We start from the raw sequence: 22,963 nt of genomic DNA on the forward strand, positions 1-22,963 counted from the left end.
CTTAAGCAACAGCCACACTGAACGAATTTTTTCAAAGTAGCACCTGCTCCGCAGGCAGCTACTGCAAAAGTCTTTATCATCGTGCTTACGCCATCGTGACGTCGTTCTTCTGCAAAATTTGAAGTAGACGAAGCAGGTAGAGCAGACTGCTGGCGTTGGAGGTGAAAATCTGGTTGAATCGGGGCTCTCATTGCAACATCATCTCGTGTGGGCAGTGCCTGAAGCAAAAATATAAGGTGAATTCTTATGGCAGCAAGCCTGTAGCACTGATTTAAGAGGTCACTGTATCAAGGGTGTTATAGTAGGCGGAGTCATGCACTTCGCAACCTTTTCTTCACATGAGGAGACCACTGCACTGAAGGACGCATCCCTTAATGCCACATCAGTGAATCATGAAAGCCAAAAATTCTGAGAATAAGTAGTGTGGTTAGAGATTTTCAAACCACACTGACATGCAACAAAACGGGAAAGCCTAAAACTAGAGATTCTCTGACAGCAGTCAAAGAAAAACACGGCGTAATAACAGCGCAATATTTGCACAGGTCCACGATGTACTTCTAAGTTCCAAGCTGATATAGAAGTAAACATTTCAAAGTAACAAATTATGTGTACACCACTACATTGCACACGACTTTTGCCAATGTCAAACAGTGTACTCACATATTCATCGTGAAGTCGTCTACTTGGGGCAAAGTGCGCAATAGACGAATCAGGTGGAGCAAACTTCTGACGCTCAAGGTTGGGATCTGGGTGAACTGGTGCACTGGTCACAACATCTCCACTGGTCAGCGCCTGAAGGAAATATGTTAAATTCACAGCAAACTGCAAAATATTATTGCCTTAAATCTGTAGCACCGAGCTGCAAGCTTACTGTAACAATAGACTTATATTAAATGAAGCCGCTCAAAAGCCTTTGCGTGCGTCGATATGACCGCTCTAATGAAAATCAGAAACTGAGAATACAATAAAATTCGACATAATGAGCACCACCGTTTGATATTGGTAACCCATACCAACTCAATAACAAAAAACGAGAACCTGGAAACGAGAGCCTTTTTTAATAGCGCCTGCAAAGAAAATACTGCCGAATACCAGTACAATGCTTGCATAGGTCTGGATTGCTTGCAGATAATATAGAAGCAATGTTTCTGAAATAGCAGACGCTCTGTTGGTAACGACTACATAGGATTTCCGCAATGTGAGTGCTTTGTTTTCTCACGTCACTGAAAGACAGATAGATTCAAGCCAAAAAAAAGCATAAAAGAACATGCAGTGTACTATAGCATTGCTAACGCAAGCCGACGCACGTAGATGCAAACAAGGCTCAAACATAAGACTTGGAGCACATTGACGACAATACACTGAAGGGTCCCAGTGTGTTACTTGTCACTGGACTTTGCTTAAACGCTACGGTTGATATTGTGAGGATGTTTGCGATGTTGCAAATATGTGCGCACAATTTCACAAACTTTTCACTAGCATAAGAACATGAGAACAACGATCTTACATATTGATGAGGATGTCCTTCTTGCGCAGTATGTGAAATAGGTGCATCAGGTAGAACGCCCTCTTGGCGTTGAAGTGGAGGATTTTCATGAACTGGAGCTCTGATCGCTCCAGCATTTCGAGTGGGCAGCACCTTCGAGACAAAGGTTAACTTATACTTGCAGTACACTAAGGCAACATCGTAGTAAAGTTGTATACTGAGCTGAATGCTCAGTGTATCGAATGCCCTATACAGGGTTTCCCAGATTTCATGCACCGAGTTAAAGAAAAAACACCGATCATTGTACGTGAAGAGAGAGATTCATTTACAGAAAGGCAGAGAGGTCGGTCTCAGCTATAACTTGCTCTGGCCTGCTACTCTACACTGGGGAAAAGAGACGGGGAGATATTCTACGTGAATCTACGCGAAGAGCCTTACTGAGAAACCGGCACGTTTTGTTGTCCCTGATTTCCAATTATTTCTATAAAGAGTAATTATCTTACACTTATACCGTTGTTTTAATTATGAAAATGTCAGACAGTGGTAGTGAATCGTAAGGCATGTCAATATGGCATGTTTTAGCAAAGTACACGTCCTGTGTTATCTTTTTACGGTAAATATACAAGTCCGCGAACAGTAAGCCCTTAGGCGTTGATGCACCCACGCTGACGCCTGGTGGCACGTCTCCTCCATCACGACTACCAACGTCGATGACCATGAGCAACCGTCGTGCATATGGAAGCTGCACTACGCTGCACACGCTAGCACAACGCGAAAGACGAAGCACGTAACTGACACACTAATACAACGCGCAAGACAAAGCACGTAACTGAATCGTCACCGAGTCAAATCAGCGCGTACAGCGCGTCGTAATTGCAGCCTCCGCGATCAACTTCAGAAACATTTTCAGAGCTAATTGCGGAGGCCACGCTCCGCTGTGCTGAGTACGGTGAACGCCACCTAGGTGGCGTTGGTAGTGCTTCTTGATGCCAGCGTCCCTTCGAATGCTGGCATCGAGGCGTCGTAGTGCTGAGACCACCGAAGCGTTCACTTTCGGTGCGCGTTAGTGTCATAATGCAGTACTTCTCTTTTCTGCTCGTAGGCGGCGGCACCGCCCCGAGCAAGAGCGCGGGTACACGGAAATATCATGTGATGACTAATTGGTGCGCACGGAATAGCAGCGCCATCAAACAGTCCCAGTCGGAAAGCAAGCTTTTTATCTCAAGCTCGCCGTTCAGGGCAGCCCATTTTCCACATCTTGATAGTGATTGTTGGGAGCCGTTGACGCGTCGTGGGAAGAGCACACACACGTTATCGCCGCTGCTCGGTCTACTAGGCATGAACAGCTCGCTTTCGCACTGAGACGGACTGATGACACTGCTATCCCATGAGCACTAAAGCCCCTGGATATTTGAAAAGTAGCCAATGGCTTTGCTTTTTCCGCCAAGCCACGCTAGTATAAGAATTAAAGTCCCTATATAAGAAAAGTACCGCCATCTACTCTTTCCTCCGCAGCCCCCTCTCCTAAAGCGCTTGCTTTTTTATTTACTTTTTGCTTGCGAAAGCCAAGTCGACGGTGGCGCACCTAGAAAGTCTACGTTGAAGCTTTCAGGCCGGGCGCGCGCCGCCGCCGCCGCCGGCGACTGCGGCTGCGCAGTGGACTTTCAACACGGCTCTGAGGCGAAAAAAAAAATATAAAGAAGTGAAAAGCGCGCGCTATCATCGTCCAATCGGAGATACAGGAGAGAGAGAAGCGGCGTTTGTCAAAGGATGGCGGTACTTTTGTTATATAGGGACTTATAGGCAATACCTTTAGCGCGACCTCTGGTTTGCGCGAAGAGCTGCTAGCAGAACTTCGGACACGTACCTAGCGCGCGTCGTTCTGCGTTCTCAACGGGCGTCTAGCCACGCCCTTTGTATTTTAATTGGTTGTAATTTGTGTAGGCAAACTCACTTTTAAAACTAACGGCTGCTTTTAGGCGAAAAAATCTTCTTAATGTTTTAAATCTGTTCATGTTCAGTTCATTATGCAAGAAAAATATACATTGCTGCTGAGCGTGCGACCAAATTGTGATATCGCCCGTGATGATAACTTCGTACGCAGTTGCAGGGCTCTCCTAAGCCTTTTCCCGCCACGGGCAAGGGAAAATAGCGAACGCCTTTCAGAGAAACTGGGAACACTCGCATTGGCCGCCTAATGTGCACACGACAGCGGGCGCACTAGGTCACGCTGCGTGTGAGAAGTCCGCAGTTTAATTTTCTTTTTCTCCCGGCACAAACCAAGTGGCACTGCCGGCACTTTCTGCTATATTTAGAAGACCCATGGGTGTTAGGGCGCACGGATACGCAGTCACATGGAATTTTTCGCATTTCGCGTGCTTTCTCAATTTACCAGAAAATTCAAACGGGCGATGTGTACGCTGCTGGAAAGATTGTTACACCTCTTTCGATTTTCCACAACTCTGTAATTGACATCGTGACAGTTTCAACAACAATGTCAAAGTTAGATCATCGCTTTTATTTGCTAATTGAATATTAATGGCTAAAATTACTGGCCGGACCTTAAACGGCATCCACTTGGTCTCATTCTCATAGAATAACCCATGAATTTTAAACTGGGTGCACGATAGCATGGGTGCCCTGTATGTTAGGAGCGCCACTCGCATGTCTAAACTCACCTGAGAAGACCACTCCGCTGACTGACGGGAAGCTTAGCGCCGCATCAAGATTTGACAAAAACACAAAAATTCGATCGACAGAATAATCAAAGCATTTTGATAATGCTAACACATAAAGACGCGCAGAGGCAACTAAATGGGCAGGCCTCAAATTTGACCTGCCAAAAGGAGCTCGAAGGAAAGCACGCTGAAATATTACATTGTGGTGTCGTAAACCCTCAAGAGTAAGGCCATAATCCTGACGGCAGTTCCAAAACATCACAGTTAGACAGCTCAGGAAAGCTGAAAGAATAGATAGATAAGGAAAAAACACTTTCCTTGCGTCTTTGCTTCCTTCAGTGCATTTGTGCGCTAGATAACTATAATGGCCCCGCACTACTCACCCAAGAATTCATTCAATCGAGCACTGAAAAATTATTGCCTCAAATTGAGTGACTGGACCTAAAGACCACAATAACAGCACTAGAGGGGCGAGTGCCGCGTAAAAATAAGTTCACTGCACAGTCATTTTTCTTCGTTTTTTATAGCACCACTCTACAGATCTTAAAGACCTGAATTTCGTGTCAGTGGTCATACTCACTGCACAATTTATTACGAAAAAAATGTTTCAGGCACCATGGAAGATGATCGTCAATGTCAGAGATAGCTTTATTCTGAGACTTCCGTCATAATCCTATACCATTCGTGAGTTACGAAACCTTACGGACACATCAGCAAACACACGACGTCGCAATCGCAGAGCCAACCAGAATGCCAAATGATTCTACGGCATATATATCATGCAATCACAGGCACCCCATTCTAAACACGACAACGACCGCCACTATGCCTGGTATCGTGGCTGCAACTACGCTGCAATGGCTACCCATAAAGCATCCGCGCTCGACCCGGAAAAGCCTGTTGTGAATGGGTCGCTATCACTTTTATTTATTTAAGGCTACATTCTCCAGTGTATCACATTAGCACATCTGTTACACGGGATTTGCCAAGAGGGGGCACATACCGATATCCCATACGCAGTGACGAAGTTGTCTGTTCCAGTACATTCCCAGTGCCACATAGTCCTTCACCTGAGCTTGCCTACTAGGTCCAGACAACTGCCGGCATCGTGTTGTCTAGTAGGGCTCATACCCACTGACCCATGTTGTCTGCTCAGAAAAGAGACAGTAGCCAGCGCATGGCTAGTGACCCAAGTTGACTCTCCTCTCGTAAACAGCTAGAAACATACAACCCACAAAGTGGGGGAATGAGCGAAAGAGAGCTACCACTTTAAAACTTCATTTGAATCAACTTTTATAGAGATACCAGAGCAGGAACAATGTACAACTGATGAGCGAGCTTGGCTTCAGAATGCTGCACTAATGAAAACACTTACGTGAGCAATTTCGGGCGTCTGCCTCGCTTCAAGTGAACATGGGTGATCTATTCTTTGTTGGCAAACGCTAATATGCTTATCCATATTTTTGCTTTTCACATTGCGTTTGCATTTTGGACAGCTCAGCATGACGACATCGTCGATTTTACTGAGGGCAGTTGGCTGTAAGTAAAAGAAATAGTCAGACATTTAACAGAACTGCGTATTTAGATAAGTTGCAGCAGTTATGTCGCTTGGTCATAGGGAGGGAGTGGCCTTGTGCAGATTCTACGTTCAGTAAAATATGTTTCTAGGTGAGCTGGCAGAATTCCAGGGGTTCATGTGAGGAAGCAAAGTTTCCCGATGAGGAAACAGAGAATTAAGTGCCCGTGCGGTTCTTTTCCACTCCTTTCTACTAAAGTCTTCGTTTCCCAATCACGCTAATATGAGCCCCATAGACTGTACGTGTTTAATCCTGGTCCAAGTTATTGTGCAGATATTATGGATCACTGCATTGTCGGTTAAGTTCATAACTATTCGAGAAAGAGAATTCGCAAATAGATGAAGGTGTATGAAAACATATCTGCAGATTGAGGAATGTTTCAGCAATCACGTCCCTTTGTAATGTATGGGCAAACTTATCTTTTGTTGAATTTACGCTTGTTCTCTAGTACATGTAATACCTATTAGGTATTAGGTATTAGCAATAGGTAATATTAGAATATATTAGGTAGGTAAACATATATATTTTGAGCTATTTATACCATGGGAAGTTTGTAATCATCATTTGCGTTTTCTCTCTTGGCTACAATGTCTCCTCCTCCTCACAATTTGCTTGTGAAGCTGCACCTTGGCTTATTCATTAACCCAAAGGACCACAACATTTTCTGCTTATTTATACACAGAGTTCATTTGGTGTTTACAGCAGTGATTGTAATTTATAAGAACATAAGAATTTGGTCTTCAAGCACAATTATTTAATGATGCCGTTCTTCAGAAAAAACTGTATACAGCTGCGTCATATTCGCGTCCGTGACATCTGTGGGTAATTTCACCTTGGCTTCAGGTACCACATGCTGCTTGTTCGGGATTGCAGTGACCGGAAGTTGCCGTTCATTTTGGGGCCAATCACTGCGCAGTCGGGCTGTAAAATCCATCGTTGCCGTAGGACAAGACTCGGCTTCCCGGACTGCATTGGGATTGGAGCTGCACTGGCGTTCGTGTAGCTGCATAAAAATATCATGGCAGTGAATAAAAACAATGTATGAAGCCAATCGTTGCTAATTAATCCTAGGCATTCCTTGTTTCCTTTCAAGCCATTCTTTTCATGACACTATTCAAGATACAAGACTGGTCAGTTGTAACCATACGTGAACAAATACTATTTGACAAATCCAAGTAATTTTCTCGTATTAGTTGAAACGTGGCGCAATACCACATGGACATGCGTACGTACATACACATTTGTGCTTACCTCCAGCCTGCACCGAGGAACTGCCACTATGCAATAGCGGCACTGCATGATTTGTTGCGGGCATGTCGTCACGTGGGCTGGCCAATCTCTACCCTTCACTGTATCGCCACAGGATAAGCAGATGATTTCTGTTTTTTCACATTCCAAGAAATGTCCCTGAAAAAAAAATGCAATTTCTCCTCTTTCCTCGCATTTAGAAATGCACCGGATACAAACGAACGAAAAATTCCCTTACTTCAGTTATTCTTTGATTTCATTACCTCAGTCAATGCACGTTGAAGTTAATATCGCAATAATTCTCAATTTAGAAAACATTTTCGTGGCTTTAAAACTCCGAGGAAATGCTGCCAAATATCAAGAAACGTTTCAGGGTTATTGTTTATGAACGCAACCATAATGCGACAAACCAACGTTCCCCAAAACACTGTTTCCTTATTTATTTTCCCAGTTGTCCTTTCTTAATTACAGGAACAATTTAGCTTTAAAATTTCTGTAGTAAGTTGAATTCCTTTCACTGGTGGCGTTGTTTTTCAATGTTTTTGTGAACTACAGTATCAATACTCAAGTTCTTGACACACTACCACCTAACAAAACACATTACTTCAAGGGAGATCAGCGGATTGCGAGAAATTTTCAGGAATTCCCCGGTGAACTATGAAAAATTAATTACCTCCAAGTCCTTCAGAGTGCAATACTTGGTACAGGAGTTCCCATCGCTTGCGTTTGGACAAAAAACCACTTGGTCCATGATGATATTTATTATATCGATGGCAGGCATCATCTGCAATAGGCAGTGCAACCAAATTAAAGAGAGACAAATGTTAGGCGCTCTCAACACAACACAGCAAACGAAACCAACATATGTTTGTGTGATGAATGCATCCTGATTTTCACTCATGTCGAAGAGTAGTCTCAATTCGTTCGCTGAAGCATTGCTGCCATTGCCACGCAAGCCTGTGCGCACACAACTCACTCACTATCACTTCTTATTTTATTAGGAATGGGACACATCACATACGGGGTCAGTATAATAGCATTATGATTGCCTATGCGAACGTATAAGGCAACATATCAACGGTCTATCATTTTATTGTATTTTTTCTGGTGCTTTAGTTTTTCCCTGAGAAATTCAACTCTCATGCACTGTGATATTTGTGTTTATCACTGCTTTCTTTTATGTATTGGTATGATGTACTATTACGAAATGTTCAATGTTTTACATTTACCACTATATGCATTCTGCCGTTTAGTCGTGTATTATTGTTATCCTAAATATCTTCTCAAAAGTTCATTGGCTCTGTCAAGCTGTCCATAACAGCTTTTAGCCAATAAACCCTCCCGACACTGCTCTTCCTGGGAAGGAAAAATTATTTGATTTGATTTGTTCTAATGAAGTCTCTTAACTGCAAATTCTCTATTGTGGGCGTAAATATTGTGGTAGAATTAGCTGCTAATTAATTATATGGGGTTTTACGTGCCAAAACCACAATCTGATTATGAGGCACGCCGTAGTGGGGGACTCCGGAAATTTGGACCACCTGGGGTTCTTTAACGTGCACCTAAATCTAAGTACACGGGTGTTTTCCGCATTTCTCCCCCATCGAAATGCGGCCGCCGTGGCCGATAGAATTAGCCCTAAAGGGTGCGCAATGAAACAATTATGCATAAATACATAGGCGCTTATATCATATGGACGCGCGTAGGAAAATCGATGTGTTAATTCCCAAGGTTTCGAACGGGGTCCGGTCTTCTTCAGCGCACACATGTGATGGTAATGGCATTACCATCACATGTATCCCCTAATAAAATACAATGTATGGAGGCAAAAAAAAAGTAAGATAGCAATGACAATCACTAAGTACACTAAGCCAAAAACGACACTGTTGTATGATTATTGTTCTTCTTGCTCATTTTGTTTCTTTGCAGTGAACAGTGTTGCTTTCATTTGATGTCGTAATCTTCTGTGTCCAATAAATATTCTTCTACTTAATATTCTATGCAAAATATGTGCATAAGTGTTGAGTACTATAACTGTTTCAAAATGCCACCTTTTCATAAGACATGGAAGTGCCTGCATCATAGCTTTTTTTTTTCTCACGAAGCCTGTCCAATGGCATAGAAGCTTACTTAAATTAAAATGTGGAGGCCCTCCTTACGCAGCAAGTGCAGTAATGGCTTGGCGAGTAGTCGTTCATGAGCTAACTCCTTTATAATGTCTGCCTGAGTCTTTTAAGGTTGACGTCATTCAGTATAATTTCTCGAGTAGTCCTCGTTTCTGGGCGTAGCCGCAGCAGATGGTGAATTTCCGCTGTATAAGCTGGATCACAACACTTCGAACAGTTCACTGGGTCATCAGTTGTTGGATCCCAGGTCCACGTGAAGGAGGCTTGAGCCCTTTATTTGCCAATATTGGCTACAGGAGAAATATCAGAAAACTATATTTTCTTGCTGATCTTGCGTACTGAGTGAGAAATTTTAACAGTGGACGTTCTTGGTAGACCCTTCGCCATCTGTGCGGCGTCAGGCAGGTCAGGTGACCTGGAGAGAATGAGAGCAGCACCGGGGGAAGGCAGGTAACGTCACCAGCAGAGGAGGAGAGGTGCGCTGGGGAGGAGGCGACCAATGAGAGGTCGCGCTGGGCGCGAGGAAGAGAGGCGATAAGGGAAGGTGTTTCCAAGGTAGATATACCTGGTAGCGAAGCTTCCATAGAAGCCCATACGTTCAAAACATGGCGGTCCATCGGCGGTTCATGGGGCTTAGCGCCATCTTTATGAGGAGAGAACACTTCCGGCGGAAGAAAAAATAATGTGACGTCAAATCTGTTAAATACAAAAGTGACGTCATGTTGTTGTCAAAGGCGCGAAATTTGTTTTCGGAGGCCTGCCACCATTACAGCTGTATATTCAAATACCCCGCCATATGACTTGATGGGCGTTCCGAGCTTTCAGCGCGGAAAGCGATGCAGGAAAAGGTCAGCTGTACGGGTGTCGAAATCGCATCCCTGCACAGAACATACTTTCTTTGGAGGCCGACGAACGCTTTGGGCATAGAGTGCTCGTCCTTTCGTCGGACGCGAAGCTCGTCGGCCAGCGCTGTCGCACGAAAACAACTAAATTAAACAGTTAGCTGGAGGTCGCAACTTACTGCTTTTGACTGCATAGGTTAAGAAACAATGAAACTACCCGCGTCACCAAATTTAGGCAAACGTCGGCATGTACAACAACACAACATGTGAGGGGGGGGGGGGGGGGGGGGGGGCGTACTGTAACAGGTGAACTTACGAGCGCGCTTTTCTGCACATTTCAAGAGCTGCGTTGCATTGCAAGTGATAGCGGCTTCGACGCCCGCCGCTATCGGTGGGCGCTGAAAAAAAGGTACTTATTGATAATGATCAAGTAAGACAGAATTGTCTCCTCTTTACTCGCCATGCGTATAAAAAACTGATTAGGAACTTTAGTTTCGTTGAATGAATCTAACTGTGTCTCTCTTTATTTATAAAACGCTTTTTTCTTTCCCAATGTTTGTTCCCTCCAAACGTAGTCGCGGATCAATCGCTGCTCCCATAACCACCCTTGCTGATGTCGGTGACAATTCGTTCTGAACCGCTTTTCGTCCGAAGCTTCGCGACCTATGTGAATCGACCTTGGTGTTTCTGTGCGGCGCGCCCTTTCGCATAACGCGCAACGCATAGAGCTGCTGCCGATGCCGTCCGCGTTTCCCCGCGTTCGCGCCGGCCGCACGCGGTGTCTGTGACTGCAGCCGATGCCTCTGGCGGCGGCTCGGCAAGTTTCTATCAGAGAACTGCACACTCGTCGAGTAGCGTTGGAAGTCGCTGCCTCTTTACGCCTCGCAACGTTTGAATATAACTTCCTGTTGTAGATCTGTGTTTACTTATGTTTGCGCAATTGCATCACTTGCAACACATGCACATGTAAAAGTCACAACAATCGGTGTCACCTAAGACAGCTTCGCTGTTCGGTCATCTTCACGCAGTAGAAGGGGCGGTGATTTTTTTTTTTCGCTAAATGTCTTTAGCATTTTCCATCAATTTTTGGTTAGAGCAGGAACACAGAACATGGTAGAAGCATGCGACTCGCATTATTTCGGAAGCACGGTAAGCGGAGAAAGATCGATGTAAGATCTCCGGCTGCAGTGGTTTTCCACAAGTAATGTAACGCAAATAAAGTATACACCTATGTTCACAAATGGTGACAGCTGCCTGTACAAATTACAACCAAAACCGTGACTGGCTTGGGGTGAAGCCCACTTCCAGTTTTCTGCCTGAGGATTTTCCCCTTGCTCGAAAAGTTTCCCGCAAAAGTGTTTTTTTTTTCTTTTCGTTGATTAGGCCTATTCTACACGCGTATTGCCCATTTAGACAGAAAATAAAGCTTTTTCTGGTATATTGATGTACCGTAAATAAAGGGCCCGCCCCAGCCCATATTCACCGAAGAAAGGTTTGCTCCACCGGAGAAAGATTACGTCGAAGAGAGCAGACACGCGGAGGGATTAAGGCAAGTGTGTGTCGCGGCGCAAAAGTAATTTTTGGTCTAAAAATTGAGAAATCGGCGAGCCAGGATATCCTGCTTATGTAGTGTCAATATAAAAAAAAAAAGTATCGCACATGCCTTACTCGCTGTACCGCTTTCTGATAACATATGGAGGCTAAACAACATAAGCACAAAACATGAGTGCACAAAGAAGAACCAGCTACCGTGCAACGTACAGTTCAGCAACGCGAACGTTCGGTCTAGCTGGTGCTCCAGTAGGTGTAGTGCGTAATTTAACAAAGGAGTGGGCTCGAACAACACAAGCAAAACGAAACATGCGCGTTCCTAAATATATTTGTTGTAGTACTCGTCTGTATTGTTCGCCTCCAGTCCAATGTTGAATACGCGCAACTTAAAAGCCGGTCACAATGTGGAAAATTGAGAAAGCGAGAACTGCATCACCTCTTCGACAGAGACATCCTTGTTCTCGAACTTGCAGTGTATTTTCTTCCGGTCACTGCACTCGAAGATGCATATGCTGCAGAAGGCGTGTGACGACGGGTCCTCGAACATGTCCTTGGAGAGCATGCCGCATTTCGAGCACAGAGAACACAACGGCAGCTCGTCGGCGAACTTGACCATCAGAGGTCCTCCTGGCAAATCTCTGTACTGCACATCCTTCCTCATTCTGCAGCCGGGAGGCTGTCAGTCCTGCGAGAATACAGGATTCGTGCAGTCTAGGTGGTATACGTTTGCGTATATAGCTCCTTTTTTTTGGGAGTGACGCCTATCTTAAAAAGAAAGCATATTACGCATAGACATTCAACTCTATGAACATATGGGAATCACAAAGTTATAAAACACGTATGTTCCATATGAACATACGGGCATCCCGTAAAAATAGCCGTGCATCCCAATGTATCACTTAGGATACCCTTTTACAAAAAAAAAAAGAAAACAGAACTACGCCACATTTTTTCGCGATAGGGACTCGCATTGCTCACCAGGAGATTCCTACAAAAACCGAGTTGTGGGCAAACTAAGACCTGTCAATACCCAGCGCGAATGCACCTCAATTAAAGGGACACTGAAGAGGAACAGTGGTTCAGTTTAGACTGGCGAAGTGTTTTTTTGTGAACTGTTATTTTTATTTCTTTGGCAGGGAAATAATGATTACAAGAGAAGAAAACGAACACCAAGGCTCCTCTTTCGAAGTTGTCACCAAAAAAAATCACATCGTCGCGACAGCACTGTGACATACTTGAGTCTGTTTAGCGTGAGAAATAATATGTGAACTTGCTAACTTGGGTTTTCAGCTCATTTAGAAGTCATTGTGCAGTTCTTCTCAGTCAATGCGCAATTAAATAGGCAAAATTAGACGTTGTAACAGTCCACATGAGTACGCGAGAAGCTGGTAAGGTGACTTTCGTGGCACCTCGCCATCCGTCTATCGTTTCTCGCGTATTTACTAGCTTACGATGCGCTGACCCATGGCAGGAGTGGCGTTTCCGGTATTATAGAAACGTAAACAACTAATACCACTTAACATTTAGTTTCCCCTATTAAATCCATATCGTGCCGTTATAGTATACGATGACTTGACTAAAGGAACTACTGTGGTTGATGAAAACTTTAACGCGCCATGCTTCCGTAACAATGGCGAATGCATATCATTTTTGTTCTGGTGATCTAACTACAGTAAACTTGTGCAAGTGCTCTCTGTCGATAATATATATATATATATATATATATATATAGTTATTTTTGTAATTAAAAAAGAAAAAGAAAGAAATGCGACATTGCTAATTATTTTACGCTAAATCGAGAGAAGGCATCCCCCTCCCCCTCTACCCATACGGCGTGCATCAAATCAGATCGTGGTTTTCGAATGTAAAATTTACAACTCCAGAATTTAATTTAAATTTTGGTTTAACCTTGAAATGTTTATGAAGAGACAATCGTAATTTGTGAATATATGGGATAAGTGAGGTTTATGCTGACCTATTTGTTATTCATAAATTCAAAAAAATTAGGTGATGCAGTCTTTGACCTAAGGGACGCTTATTTATTTATTTATTTATTTATTTATTTATTTATTTATTTATTTATTTATTTATTTATTTATTTCACATTTGAAGGCCCGCATGCGATACATAAAGGAGTGGAGTCAAAAACAAAAATTAATGGCAGTAAAAATATAAACAAAAATATTAACAAATGGCATTCTGAACAGCGGTCTTGAAGTTGGTAGGGTCGGTGATGAGTGCGACTGATGCGGAAAGGCAATTCTAGTCCATGCTTAATTAGGTGATACACTTTATCAGTTTAGACTGGTAAAGTGTCCCTACAAAATATAATCTCCACCCATTTAGAAAAAAATGTTGATTAATGCTTATGAAGGAAGGAAGGAAGCAAGAGAAAGGCAGAAGGCAGGGAGGTTAATAATGCTTGGGGAAAATGCAAGCTGAATTATCCTGTTTTAAATTTTATGCTAAAACACCATCACTTTGTCACCACTTTGTCATCTTGAGCTGCATGAGATTTCTCGTAACAACAACAAGGACAGTAACAATAATAATAATAATAATAGCTAAACCACAATTTTCGTAACGAAAGAAAGGGTGAGAGGAGAGACAGGCACACCTCAGCAATAAAGCTCCGATACCGGCACATAATTTGCAAAAGAATACATAAATAAAATTTTTTTATTAACACTCAGACATGTCCAACCTGCATCCCCCCTGAGTAGTTGAAAAATGCTAGGTTTATTTGAGACTATATACAAGGCAATTAAAGAAGGAAACCTTACAATGTTAGCCACCGAGGTAATATGTTCTTTTTCTTTCAGGTTTTTAGGTGCAACCTGCCCCCCCTGAGTAGTTGAAAATGCTAGGTTTATTTGAGACTATATACAAGGCAATTAAAGAAGGAAACCTTACAATGTTAGCCACCGAGGTAATATGTTCTTTCTTTTATTCTTTCAGGGTTTTTAGGTGCCAGAACCGAGTTCTGATTATGAGGCACGCCGTAGTGGAGGGCTCCGGATTAATTTTGACCACCTGGGGTTCTTTCACGTGCACTACAACGCAAGCACACGGGCGTTTTTGCATTTCGCTCCACCGAAATGCGGCCGCCGCAGCCGGGATTCGATCCAGTGACCTGCAGGGCAACGCCTTAGCTAACTGAGCCACCGCGGCGTGTACCATATCATGACGCGTATATTAACGCGACCGCGTTAAGGGCCCCGTGTCGCAGAAAATCCGGCGTCGGTGTCGGTGTAAACGCCGCATACACATTTTACAATGAAAACAAAGAACAAATGAATAAGCAGGAGTTGCACCTCTGACAAAAAAAAACAACAACAATGGACAGATAATTTGCTATCGCCTTGACTGCCCCCAAAACAACAGTTGTCGGCAGCAATATTGTGCCGGTGCGTTCCTGACGCTTCTATGCCATTCTCATCATCAACTGTTCACATGTGGCTGATCACAATAATAACTGGCGTGGGGTCACTCTGACCACTGACGACGCGTGAAAAAAAAAATAGCACCTGAAAAGACATCGCTGAAATAACGCGGCGTGGTCTGAATTGCTGTTGACATATTCATGAAAGGAAAACCACGCATGCAGTCGTGCTTTACAAGAAGGCTCAATGTTTAAAATCATTCAGGCGTGCGGGAAACATGCTTACCTCAGTGTGCTTGTTAAATGATCGAACATAACGCCTACACCAATCCTCGTCCGCCTATTCAAAGCGCATTCACGTGATTTCTTGAGTTACGTTCAGTACAGCGTGATTTGTGCAGTACTTCGATGCGAGTGCTAAACTGTGCTATGGCTGCACAGTGAAAGCATTCTGCAGCGTTCAGTTGCAATAAATGGTGCAACTTAAGCAATTCACAACACTTGCAGCCCTGGCGACACTTCCTCAAATGGCAGCTGCATATGTTCAAGAGCGGCCAGCCGAGTTTCGCGTGGGTGACAAGAGTGGTGCGTGATCGAGCCGCCGATTTCACTGCTAGAAGAAGTTCAGATTCGTTGCGCATCGACGCTTTTACTCAACAGGATAACTCGAGTGAATGTGCGAGAACGGGCGACAATTGTCTGTATTGCTTTCGAAACATGTCGCATGATTACATTACGAATTATCTATGTTCCTCTTGTCCATAGCCACCATATGTTTACTGTTGCTCCGTGAGGAGTGGGTGTGTGCGTCCCAGTTGGCATATTCCTGTCTGATCGCGAGTGCACTTCACAAATGTCAGACACTAGCTTTGTTGAAAACAAACTTTGAAAGAACAGCGACTAACCTTTACTGTAGTCTCGGAAGACTGTATGCCGCTTGGCAAGGGGCTGTCCGTTGCGAAGATTCCCGCGTAGACCACCCGGACAAATTTAGCTGAGCTTATTGCTTGCTTTTCGAAGAGACAACAATATTACAGCGCGACGCCATAGCGGGCTGGCAGAAAAACCTTTCCGAGGCGTAACCTCGCTATCATAGCTGATATTGTTGCCATAGTGACGCACCCGGCCCTCATCTGCTTGGCTGATACACATGAGTTCCGTTCGTTCGCATCGCCGTACACAAGCCGCATAACTTCCCGAGCGCTGTGCCGACGTTGGCTGCCTGCGTTCCGGTGCGATTTCGCTCGACTACTCGCTCCCAGCCCGTTTCCGTATTGAGCAAGATCACGCATGACGGCCCAACAGTGGTCATGCATTTTAGGCCCTACTAAATGTGTAGCGACTGCTTTTGGTGACCGTGTGTTTTTGAAAGTGCATTCACGAGTGTATGGACTGAAGGAATTTAAGAAGAAAGATTAGGTGAATGCCATCTCGGTTATGTATACATGTCTCGGAAGAATTGCTTGTAGTGTTGGGAAATTACAGGAAAGGGCATTTCTGACCGATTTGTCGCTGCTGCAAGCAATATCACCTTTCATTCTTTAAGAAAATGTTGAAAAAATTCATTTCGATTCAAGACAGTTTCTTTACTAAGGTCTCATACAACATTACGTTGTTTTGCTTTCAGTTTCCTCTAAATCTTTTGAAAGCTTTTTTTTAAACTTTGTTCTCATTTTTGTAATTCCTTCTGAGTCTTGCTTAATCGCCCATAATGAATACGACTCATATTTAGAGGAAACTATTCAACAATGTTGGCGGTGCCCACCATAAGAGCTCACTCACATGCCTTAGTGAATGAATTGAGGGCACAACAAATGGGTGAAGTGCACTGATAATTTTTTTATAGTTTGTATCTTCCTGTTAGTGGTCCCAGATGTGACCCTAATTTTGACGAATTCGTTTTCAGTGTTTCTTTTTCGACTTGTTACTTCAGGTGAAATTTGGGACGGCTGCCATTCACTGCCTATTGATTGCGGCTTGCCCAATAACCAAGGGCGTTTCTGCGGCGAGCAAGGAATGAACTTGGAGAGCATTGCACGGTGCTATTGAAGCCACACGAGTAGGCCAAACAGGTGATCATCCAGTCAGATCGCATGGTAGGTTTTAGTGCTCCCGTTTAGCTATGGGCTACGGGATGGCAGCTGAACAAGTTCGCACCAATAAAAAAAAAAATACTGGGGAAGAACGTTCTCGGACAACAGCCTACGCAGGCGGTGGACAGTGGGGCTATTTTCGGTATTGGCAATAAAGCGTCGCCATGACACTGGTAGCCAAAGAAAAATTCAGTAACTTTTGCATATATGGCTCTATCTTTTCAACCTACATAGCAATAAAGTCAAGTTATGCGAATGTATGTAGAAATAAAATGTGTTTTTGGCTATTTTCTTTTTTAGCATGCTATATCTTTATTTAGTAGGTTCACTTGTTGCGCCAACGGGCGGCGCTTTCGCTCTTATCGCTTCGGCTGCCATTCCGTTCGTCTGCTCCTGCCGCTCTCTGCTCTTCTGCACACGTGCACGCCTTTGCCTTCTACTGTGCGCTGCAACATTTTGTTTCTGTGTCGGCCAGTGGCTCCAGCGATGCACAAAAAGCAGAAGAAAGGCCACAAGACGTTCCGCGCGGCTCTTTGGTTGACGAGCACGCGAAGGGACAGCAGGGTCACTTTTCCCGCTATCAAGTGAATGAAAGGTAAGCACGCTTTTTATGCATTTGTTACAGCGAATAGCCGCTAACTTATCGAAACGGCCGTAAGACGAAAGGAAGGTTATTCCGTACGTGATACATTTCTGTGCGGTGTGTAAATACACTGAAGTTACGTATCGACAGCAGCTTCTAGGACGAGCGAGTGCTAGCTGACCCGCTCACGGAAATTGTGTTTCGTTATATCTCGACGACTGCTCTTCGCTTTATGGAATAAAGTGATAACTTTGCTGACGATCCTTGAATGATTGCTGCACAGATGAAGGGGTTAAGTTAGGTACTTGCCTGTTATTGGTTAGACACTGCAAGTCACCTACGGCTTCACAAGGTGCGGAAACCATTTAAAGGAGTGCTGTGCTAGTGCAGAAATCGCTGCAAGCGCCGTTTTCTTCGCGTTGTCTGCTACGGTGCCGGGTGCAATTAACGTTGCGCAGCGAAATGTGCTGCGAAAAAAAAAAAAAGAAAACGCCTGCTTGTCTGCTCTTCTTTATCGAATGTTCATCTGTGATGGGCGATGTTCGCGGTTGTTAACTGAGAACTAAGCAGGCGAGCAGATTTTGTTCAGAACGAACGAATTAACCTTCGAGTCAAGTCGCGTTGGCGCGCAACGCGTACGAAGGTGATTACGTCGGCGCTGAGCGAGCCACGCGCTCCGGTGTACCCGCAAAGTATTGCTCCCCTGTGCAAAACAAATTCTTCTATAGTAGGAAATGCTCATAGACCGTTGACCAGTGGCTTACAACTTTTGGAAGATCGTCTTCCAGTAATAGGCATGCTGCAGAACTAGGAAAACAAGGAGTATACAAAAAAGTTGAACAAACTAATCCGTCAGTGCCTTATTGACAAGTCAATAGGAAATTCAGTGATCAATATAACTTAGCTGCAAGAAACTGATCAGTGTTTTCTGACAGCTGCTGAGAAAGCAGCATTACCAGACCTGTAATTTCAATATAGTAGCAGTTCAAATAAGAATTTGGAATGTTAAATTTTTGTGCCATATTTTTAGCATAAATCCCACAACAAAATATAGTAAGAGTTGACGTACATGAATTGAAAGCACTGCAGTGTTTTGTGGAAGCAGTGCTGAAATTTGTTCCTGCAATTGCGCTGTGTGTAAGCATAAAAGTTATACTACTTCCATTTTTTTCCAGACCACAGCTCCAGCACGGATAACTCCATCTCGTCTGTGTTTAGGTGTACGAAATGTGCTGCCTTCAGTCTTTCAACCGGTCTTGCCTAACGATATTCTTTTGCATGAGTAATCACAGATAACTGCTGCGACAAACAATTTGCGTTGGTAAAATTGTCTCAGGCGAAGTAAAAAAAATGACTTTTGCTATTAATAAATTGTAAGAAGCTTTATGTATATGCGCCTATAGAATGTGCAGTTTCTACGGTCGACGCGAAATACTCAGGTATGCAATATTCTTTTGTGTATTGTATCGCTTGCCGTACGAACGTTCCTAATAAAATTGCAAAATTAGGTACATTTCACTGCGTGTTATTCTCCTGCCAAAACGCAGTAGCCACGTGCTATGGCATGCTGGCTCACATATCATAACGGAATAGGATTAAATTTCAGCAAACACAAACGTGCTGCTGGCGTTTATTAAATACATGAACCACACACGCGAGTGGAAAGTGTCATTAAAAAAAGAGTCTGAAAATGACAGCCGTTAGAATAATGCAGACTGTAGTAGCAAGCGGAACTCGTGCTAGTTTCCTCTTTCGTCTGCCGAGAAAATCGCACACTCGTCGAGCGCATTACAGATAAGCGCCATGGCCGTCTCCCCCTCGCACATCAGCAAAACCGTTGCCATAATAGCAAGCTTCATTTTTTTATTATTTTCGTTGCGATAGCAATTATATAGACAAGGTGCTATGCAAGCAGCAGTGGAACGAGTTGTGTGACTCGGTGGAGGGCCAGCTCAAGACCGGTAAAAGCTGGAGACTCCTCAGGTACCTACTGCACGATGGCAGCACCAAGTCCAATCAGAAGAGAGCTTTGGCGAAAGCTGTCCATTTGGCCAGCCGACTCGACTCGAGATGAAGCGGTCACAGAGCAGCTCATAGACAAGTACCTGGCGGCCACGGACGATCTGGTGCCCCCACAGTTTCCCGAGCACGAAGGGCTTGACGCGCCATCGATGGGCGAGGATTTTACCGTGGCTGAGGTCAAGTGGGTTTTCGCATCCCTCAACGACAGATCTGCCCCTGGGCCTGACGGGGTCACCAAAAAAATGCTCAAGCATCTCGACGACGACTCAATCGAGTTTCTTACAGACAAGATGAATAAAATCTGGCCCAGCGTTCTCATTCCCAAGAGCTGGAAAACAGCTTACACAGTACTCATACCCAAGCCAGGTAAGGCGCCGAGCATCGACAATCTAAGGCCCATCTCCCTGACGTCGTGTATCGGGAAGATGGCCGAGCACATCATGCTTAACCGCCTCACTGACCACCTCGAGTCTAACAAATGCTATGCTCACAACATGATTGGCTTTGGGTCGGCGCTCTCGACTCAGGACGCCATGAGGCTGATCAAGCATCAGATCATTTATTCCACCTCCGCCGACACTAAGGCAATTCTCTGCTTGGATTTAGAAAAGGCTTTTCACAGCATTTCGCACGCCTTTATTGTCAAGAGCCTGACAGAGCTTCACGTCGGCAAGTGGGCGTACAATTTCGTGCGCTTCATTGCCTCGAGGTCCACTAGACTGTGATGCGTTTTGACCCAAGAAAGTCACCTTGGGCCAAAGAAAACACCTCAGGGGGCGGTGATCCCCCGGACGCTGTTCAAAATCTTCATAATCAACCTGTCGAGGACCTTGAACAAGATCCCGAACATTAACCACACGATCTACGCAGACGACATCACCATCTGGTGCCCCAGCGGATGTAAGGGTCAGGTCGAGGGTGCTTTGTTAGAGGCCATCAATGTGACGGAGTGGTATCTCATCCTGTCCGGACTAAGATGCTCGCCCGCTAAATCCCAGCTCTTAATCTACAAGGAGAATCCCAGAGGCGGTTCTCACCGGTCCTAGAAGCCAGCAACGAAGAGCCACATTACGTTATTCACTGGTAACGGCTCCCCAGTTCCGTAGATGGACACTATCAGGGTCCTAGGAATGTCTATCGAGTCTAACGGGGCCAATGGAGCCACCGTCAAACGCATTTGTTCAAAGACCGAAAGCGCCCTCGGACTGATCCGAAGAATAGTCAACAGGTACCGCGGAATCAAGGAGGACAATCTTATCCGGATTACCCACGCATTCGTGCTATGCCACCTCGCTTATTGGGCGGCTATGCACAACTGGCTCGTGTCGGAGCACAACAAGATCAATGCCCTAATCAAGCTTCAAGCTTGATTAGGGCTCTATCAGTTCACGATTGCGCTCTGTCCGTTCACGTCTTTTTTCCTGTGTTTGTCCGTTTGTACGCGCAACGCTTCCCGATACAGCTATGCACCAACTCGTCCAGCAAGAAGTTCTTCAAGCTTGCCCTCGGTCTTCCCGTCCGAACGCACACATAAGACTTCCTCAAGTTGGGAATACACACGTTCGAATAAATTGTTGAAGCCCAAGAGTTTTCTCAGTTTGTCAGCCTCTCCGGCACCCGAGCGGGCAGAGCCATACTTGGCATGCTGGGACGTAACCCCACGGTCATTTGTCCCGACGCTGTGAAGCTGCCAAACGACGTGAGATCCAATATTTCCATACACTTGGTGCCACGCAATATGCATCCGACCTACAACGAAGGACGAAGACGAGCCAGGGGCAAATCTCTGCTCGCCAGTGCCGGCTTGGACAAGGATCGAACATGCTTCCTAGACGCTGATTCGTAAGCTGAAGAAGAAGCGTTCTCCTCAGTGGTCATCGACTGTGATTCCAAAATCGTCAGCTGCGCTACCATCCGCACTTCTAGTTCCAGCGTTACCATTGCTCTTGCATTGACCGACGATGTACATTACAAGATTTATTCAGACTCCACGACCGCTATCACAGCCATTCAGATAGGAATGGTGGCTCCCCATCGTGTCATTCAATATTACTAAAGACCTCAAACGTCACTCATTGACCTAGTTCCTTGCGCACCTTGGAACCATTGAGGAGGCACACTCGGCTGCATGAGGTTTGACTGACCGTGCGCCGGGTAATGCGTCCTCTCTAGGGCGACCCGAGCCTCTCTGCTCGTACAACGAGATATGCAAACACAATTACCTATCAAGAAGACTCCTGCCTCTACCGAACTCCTCGCTATGCAGGGCCCAGGCAGTCACTCTCAGACTTCTACAAAGAAACACTTACCCGAGCCCTGCGGCACTGCACAAACTGTACCCAAGACCGGTTCCCATGCCTCCTGTGTGGTGGTTATGTGGACTTCGAGCATGTCCTGTGGAGCTGCGCCTCGGCCGGTCGCCCTTTCACCCAACAGGAAATGATGAAGCTTATTAAGGCCCAGGATCAGACCTCTCAAATCCTGGCAGTCCAGAGGGCCCGCGAGAGGGCCATCAGGTTTGACCTGATGGTGCCCGAGTGGGCCTAGCCAGGTGACGTTGAGTTTACTCGCGTCTATTGAGGACCAAATAAAGTTTTTTCACTCACTCCAAGCGGATTTCTGCCGTCGGCCTCGCCGTCGCCGTGAGGTTCCGTATAAAGTTCAATGGCGATGAAATCGTCGCCGCGTGCCGTATGCTGTATGTGCGAGTGAAAGCGCGCGAGGGAAGCGCGCTTTCACGGGGAGCAACGCACGGCGCAGAGCAAACGCGACTTCTTCCGTTGCGCGAAAGGCCGTGGGGGGACGGGAGGGAGGGAGGGGGGCGACGTTTAGCTGCGGCACCAAATGCGTATTTATATAAAAACGTTGCAAGGAAAGAAGGCGGTGAAGTCTTCCTACGCTGCTCGACGAGTGTCCCATTCTGATCTCGCCGAAAACCTCCGAGCCGCCGTCAGGGGTACCGGCAATAGTAACCAACGCCGTGCGCGTTCGGTGCGAACACGGGAAAAACGCCGACGGCATCGACAACAGTTCTGCGCGTTGCTGGTGCTGCTACGTGTCCAAGTTTATACAGCTAATAAAACTACTATCCTTACTCCGTATAGCCGTCTACTAATTTGCTATCGCAATTGATGCTTCGCCTTTGGGGTGAAACTGCGAGATTTTTTCTCAGAAGCATGGCCTACCAAGCACCAGGGAAGAAACTGGCGCTCGTGATGCAATTCCCACTTACCTGGGGGGTATAACAGCTGACATAGCCGTGGCCTGCATCTCAGAGGCAACGTGTTGGTCTGGCAAAAGCGAAGGTCGTGACTTCATGGGTAGTTTGCCAAGGCTGGCTTCTTCCTAGTTCATTTCCTTCCTTCATGCGTTTCT

At 45.2% G+C, this 22,963-nt stretch overlaps 1 protein-coding gene across 13 annotated transcripts in view; it reads right to left on the reverse strand.

Moving 5' to 3' along the window:
• The window catches only part of LOC119464243 (uncharacterized), a 50,475-nt gene extending 34,466 nt beyond the window's left edge, over positions 1-16,009 (reverse strand). For 3 of the 13 annotated variants that reach the window (XM_037725151.2, XM_049655527.1, XM_049655526.1), the window contains exons 1-9: positions 15,796-16,003; positions 11,945-12,193; positions 7,663-7,773; positions 6,993-7,148; positions 6,574-6,744; positions 5,540-5,701; positions 1,508-1,639; positions 661-792; positions 90-218 (exon numbers count right to left, since the gene is read on the reverse strand). In XM_037725151.2, the coding sequence (XP_037581079.1) occupies positions 90-218; positions 661-792; positions 1,508-1,639; positions 5,540-5,701; positions 6,574-6,744; positions 6,993-7,148; positions 7,663-7,773; positions 11,945-12,169 (1,218 nt within the window). In that variant the 5' untranslated portion in view covers positions 12,170-12,193; positions 15,796-16,003. Of the gene's footprint in view, positions 1-89; positions 219-660; positions 793-1,499; positions 1,640-5,539; positions 5,702-6,573; positions 6,745-6,992; positions 7,149-7,662; positions 7,774-11,944; positions 12,194-15,795 lie in introns of all 13 variants that reach the window. The other 10 variants (XM_049655523.1, XM_049655522.1, XM_049655520.1 and 7 more) reach the window with 6 other exon arrangements.
• Positions 16,010-22,963: the final 6,954 nt, after the last annotated feature.

The sequence above is a fragment of the Dermacentor silvarum genome, chromosome 9 (genome assembly GCF_013339745.2).
Source record: "Dermacentor silvarum isolate Dsil-2018 chromosome 9, BIME_Dsil_1.4, whole genome shotgun sequence".
In the NCBI taxonomy this organism is placed as follows: Eukaryota; Metazoa; Arthropoda; class Arachnida; order Ixodida; family Ixodidae; genus Dermacentor; species Dermacentor silvarum.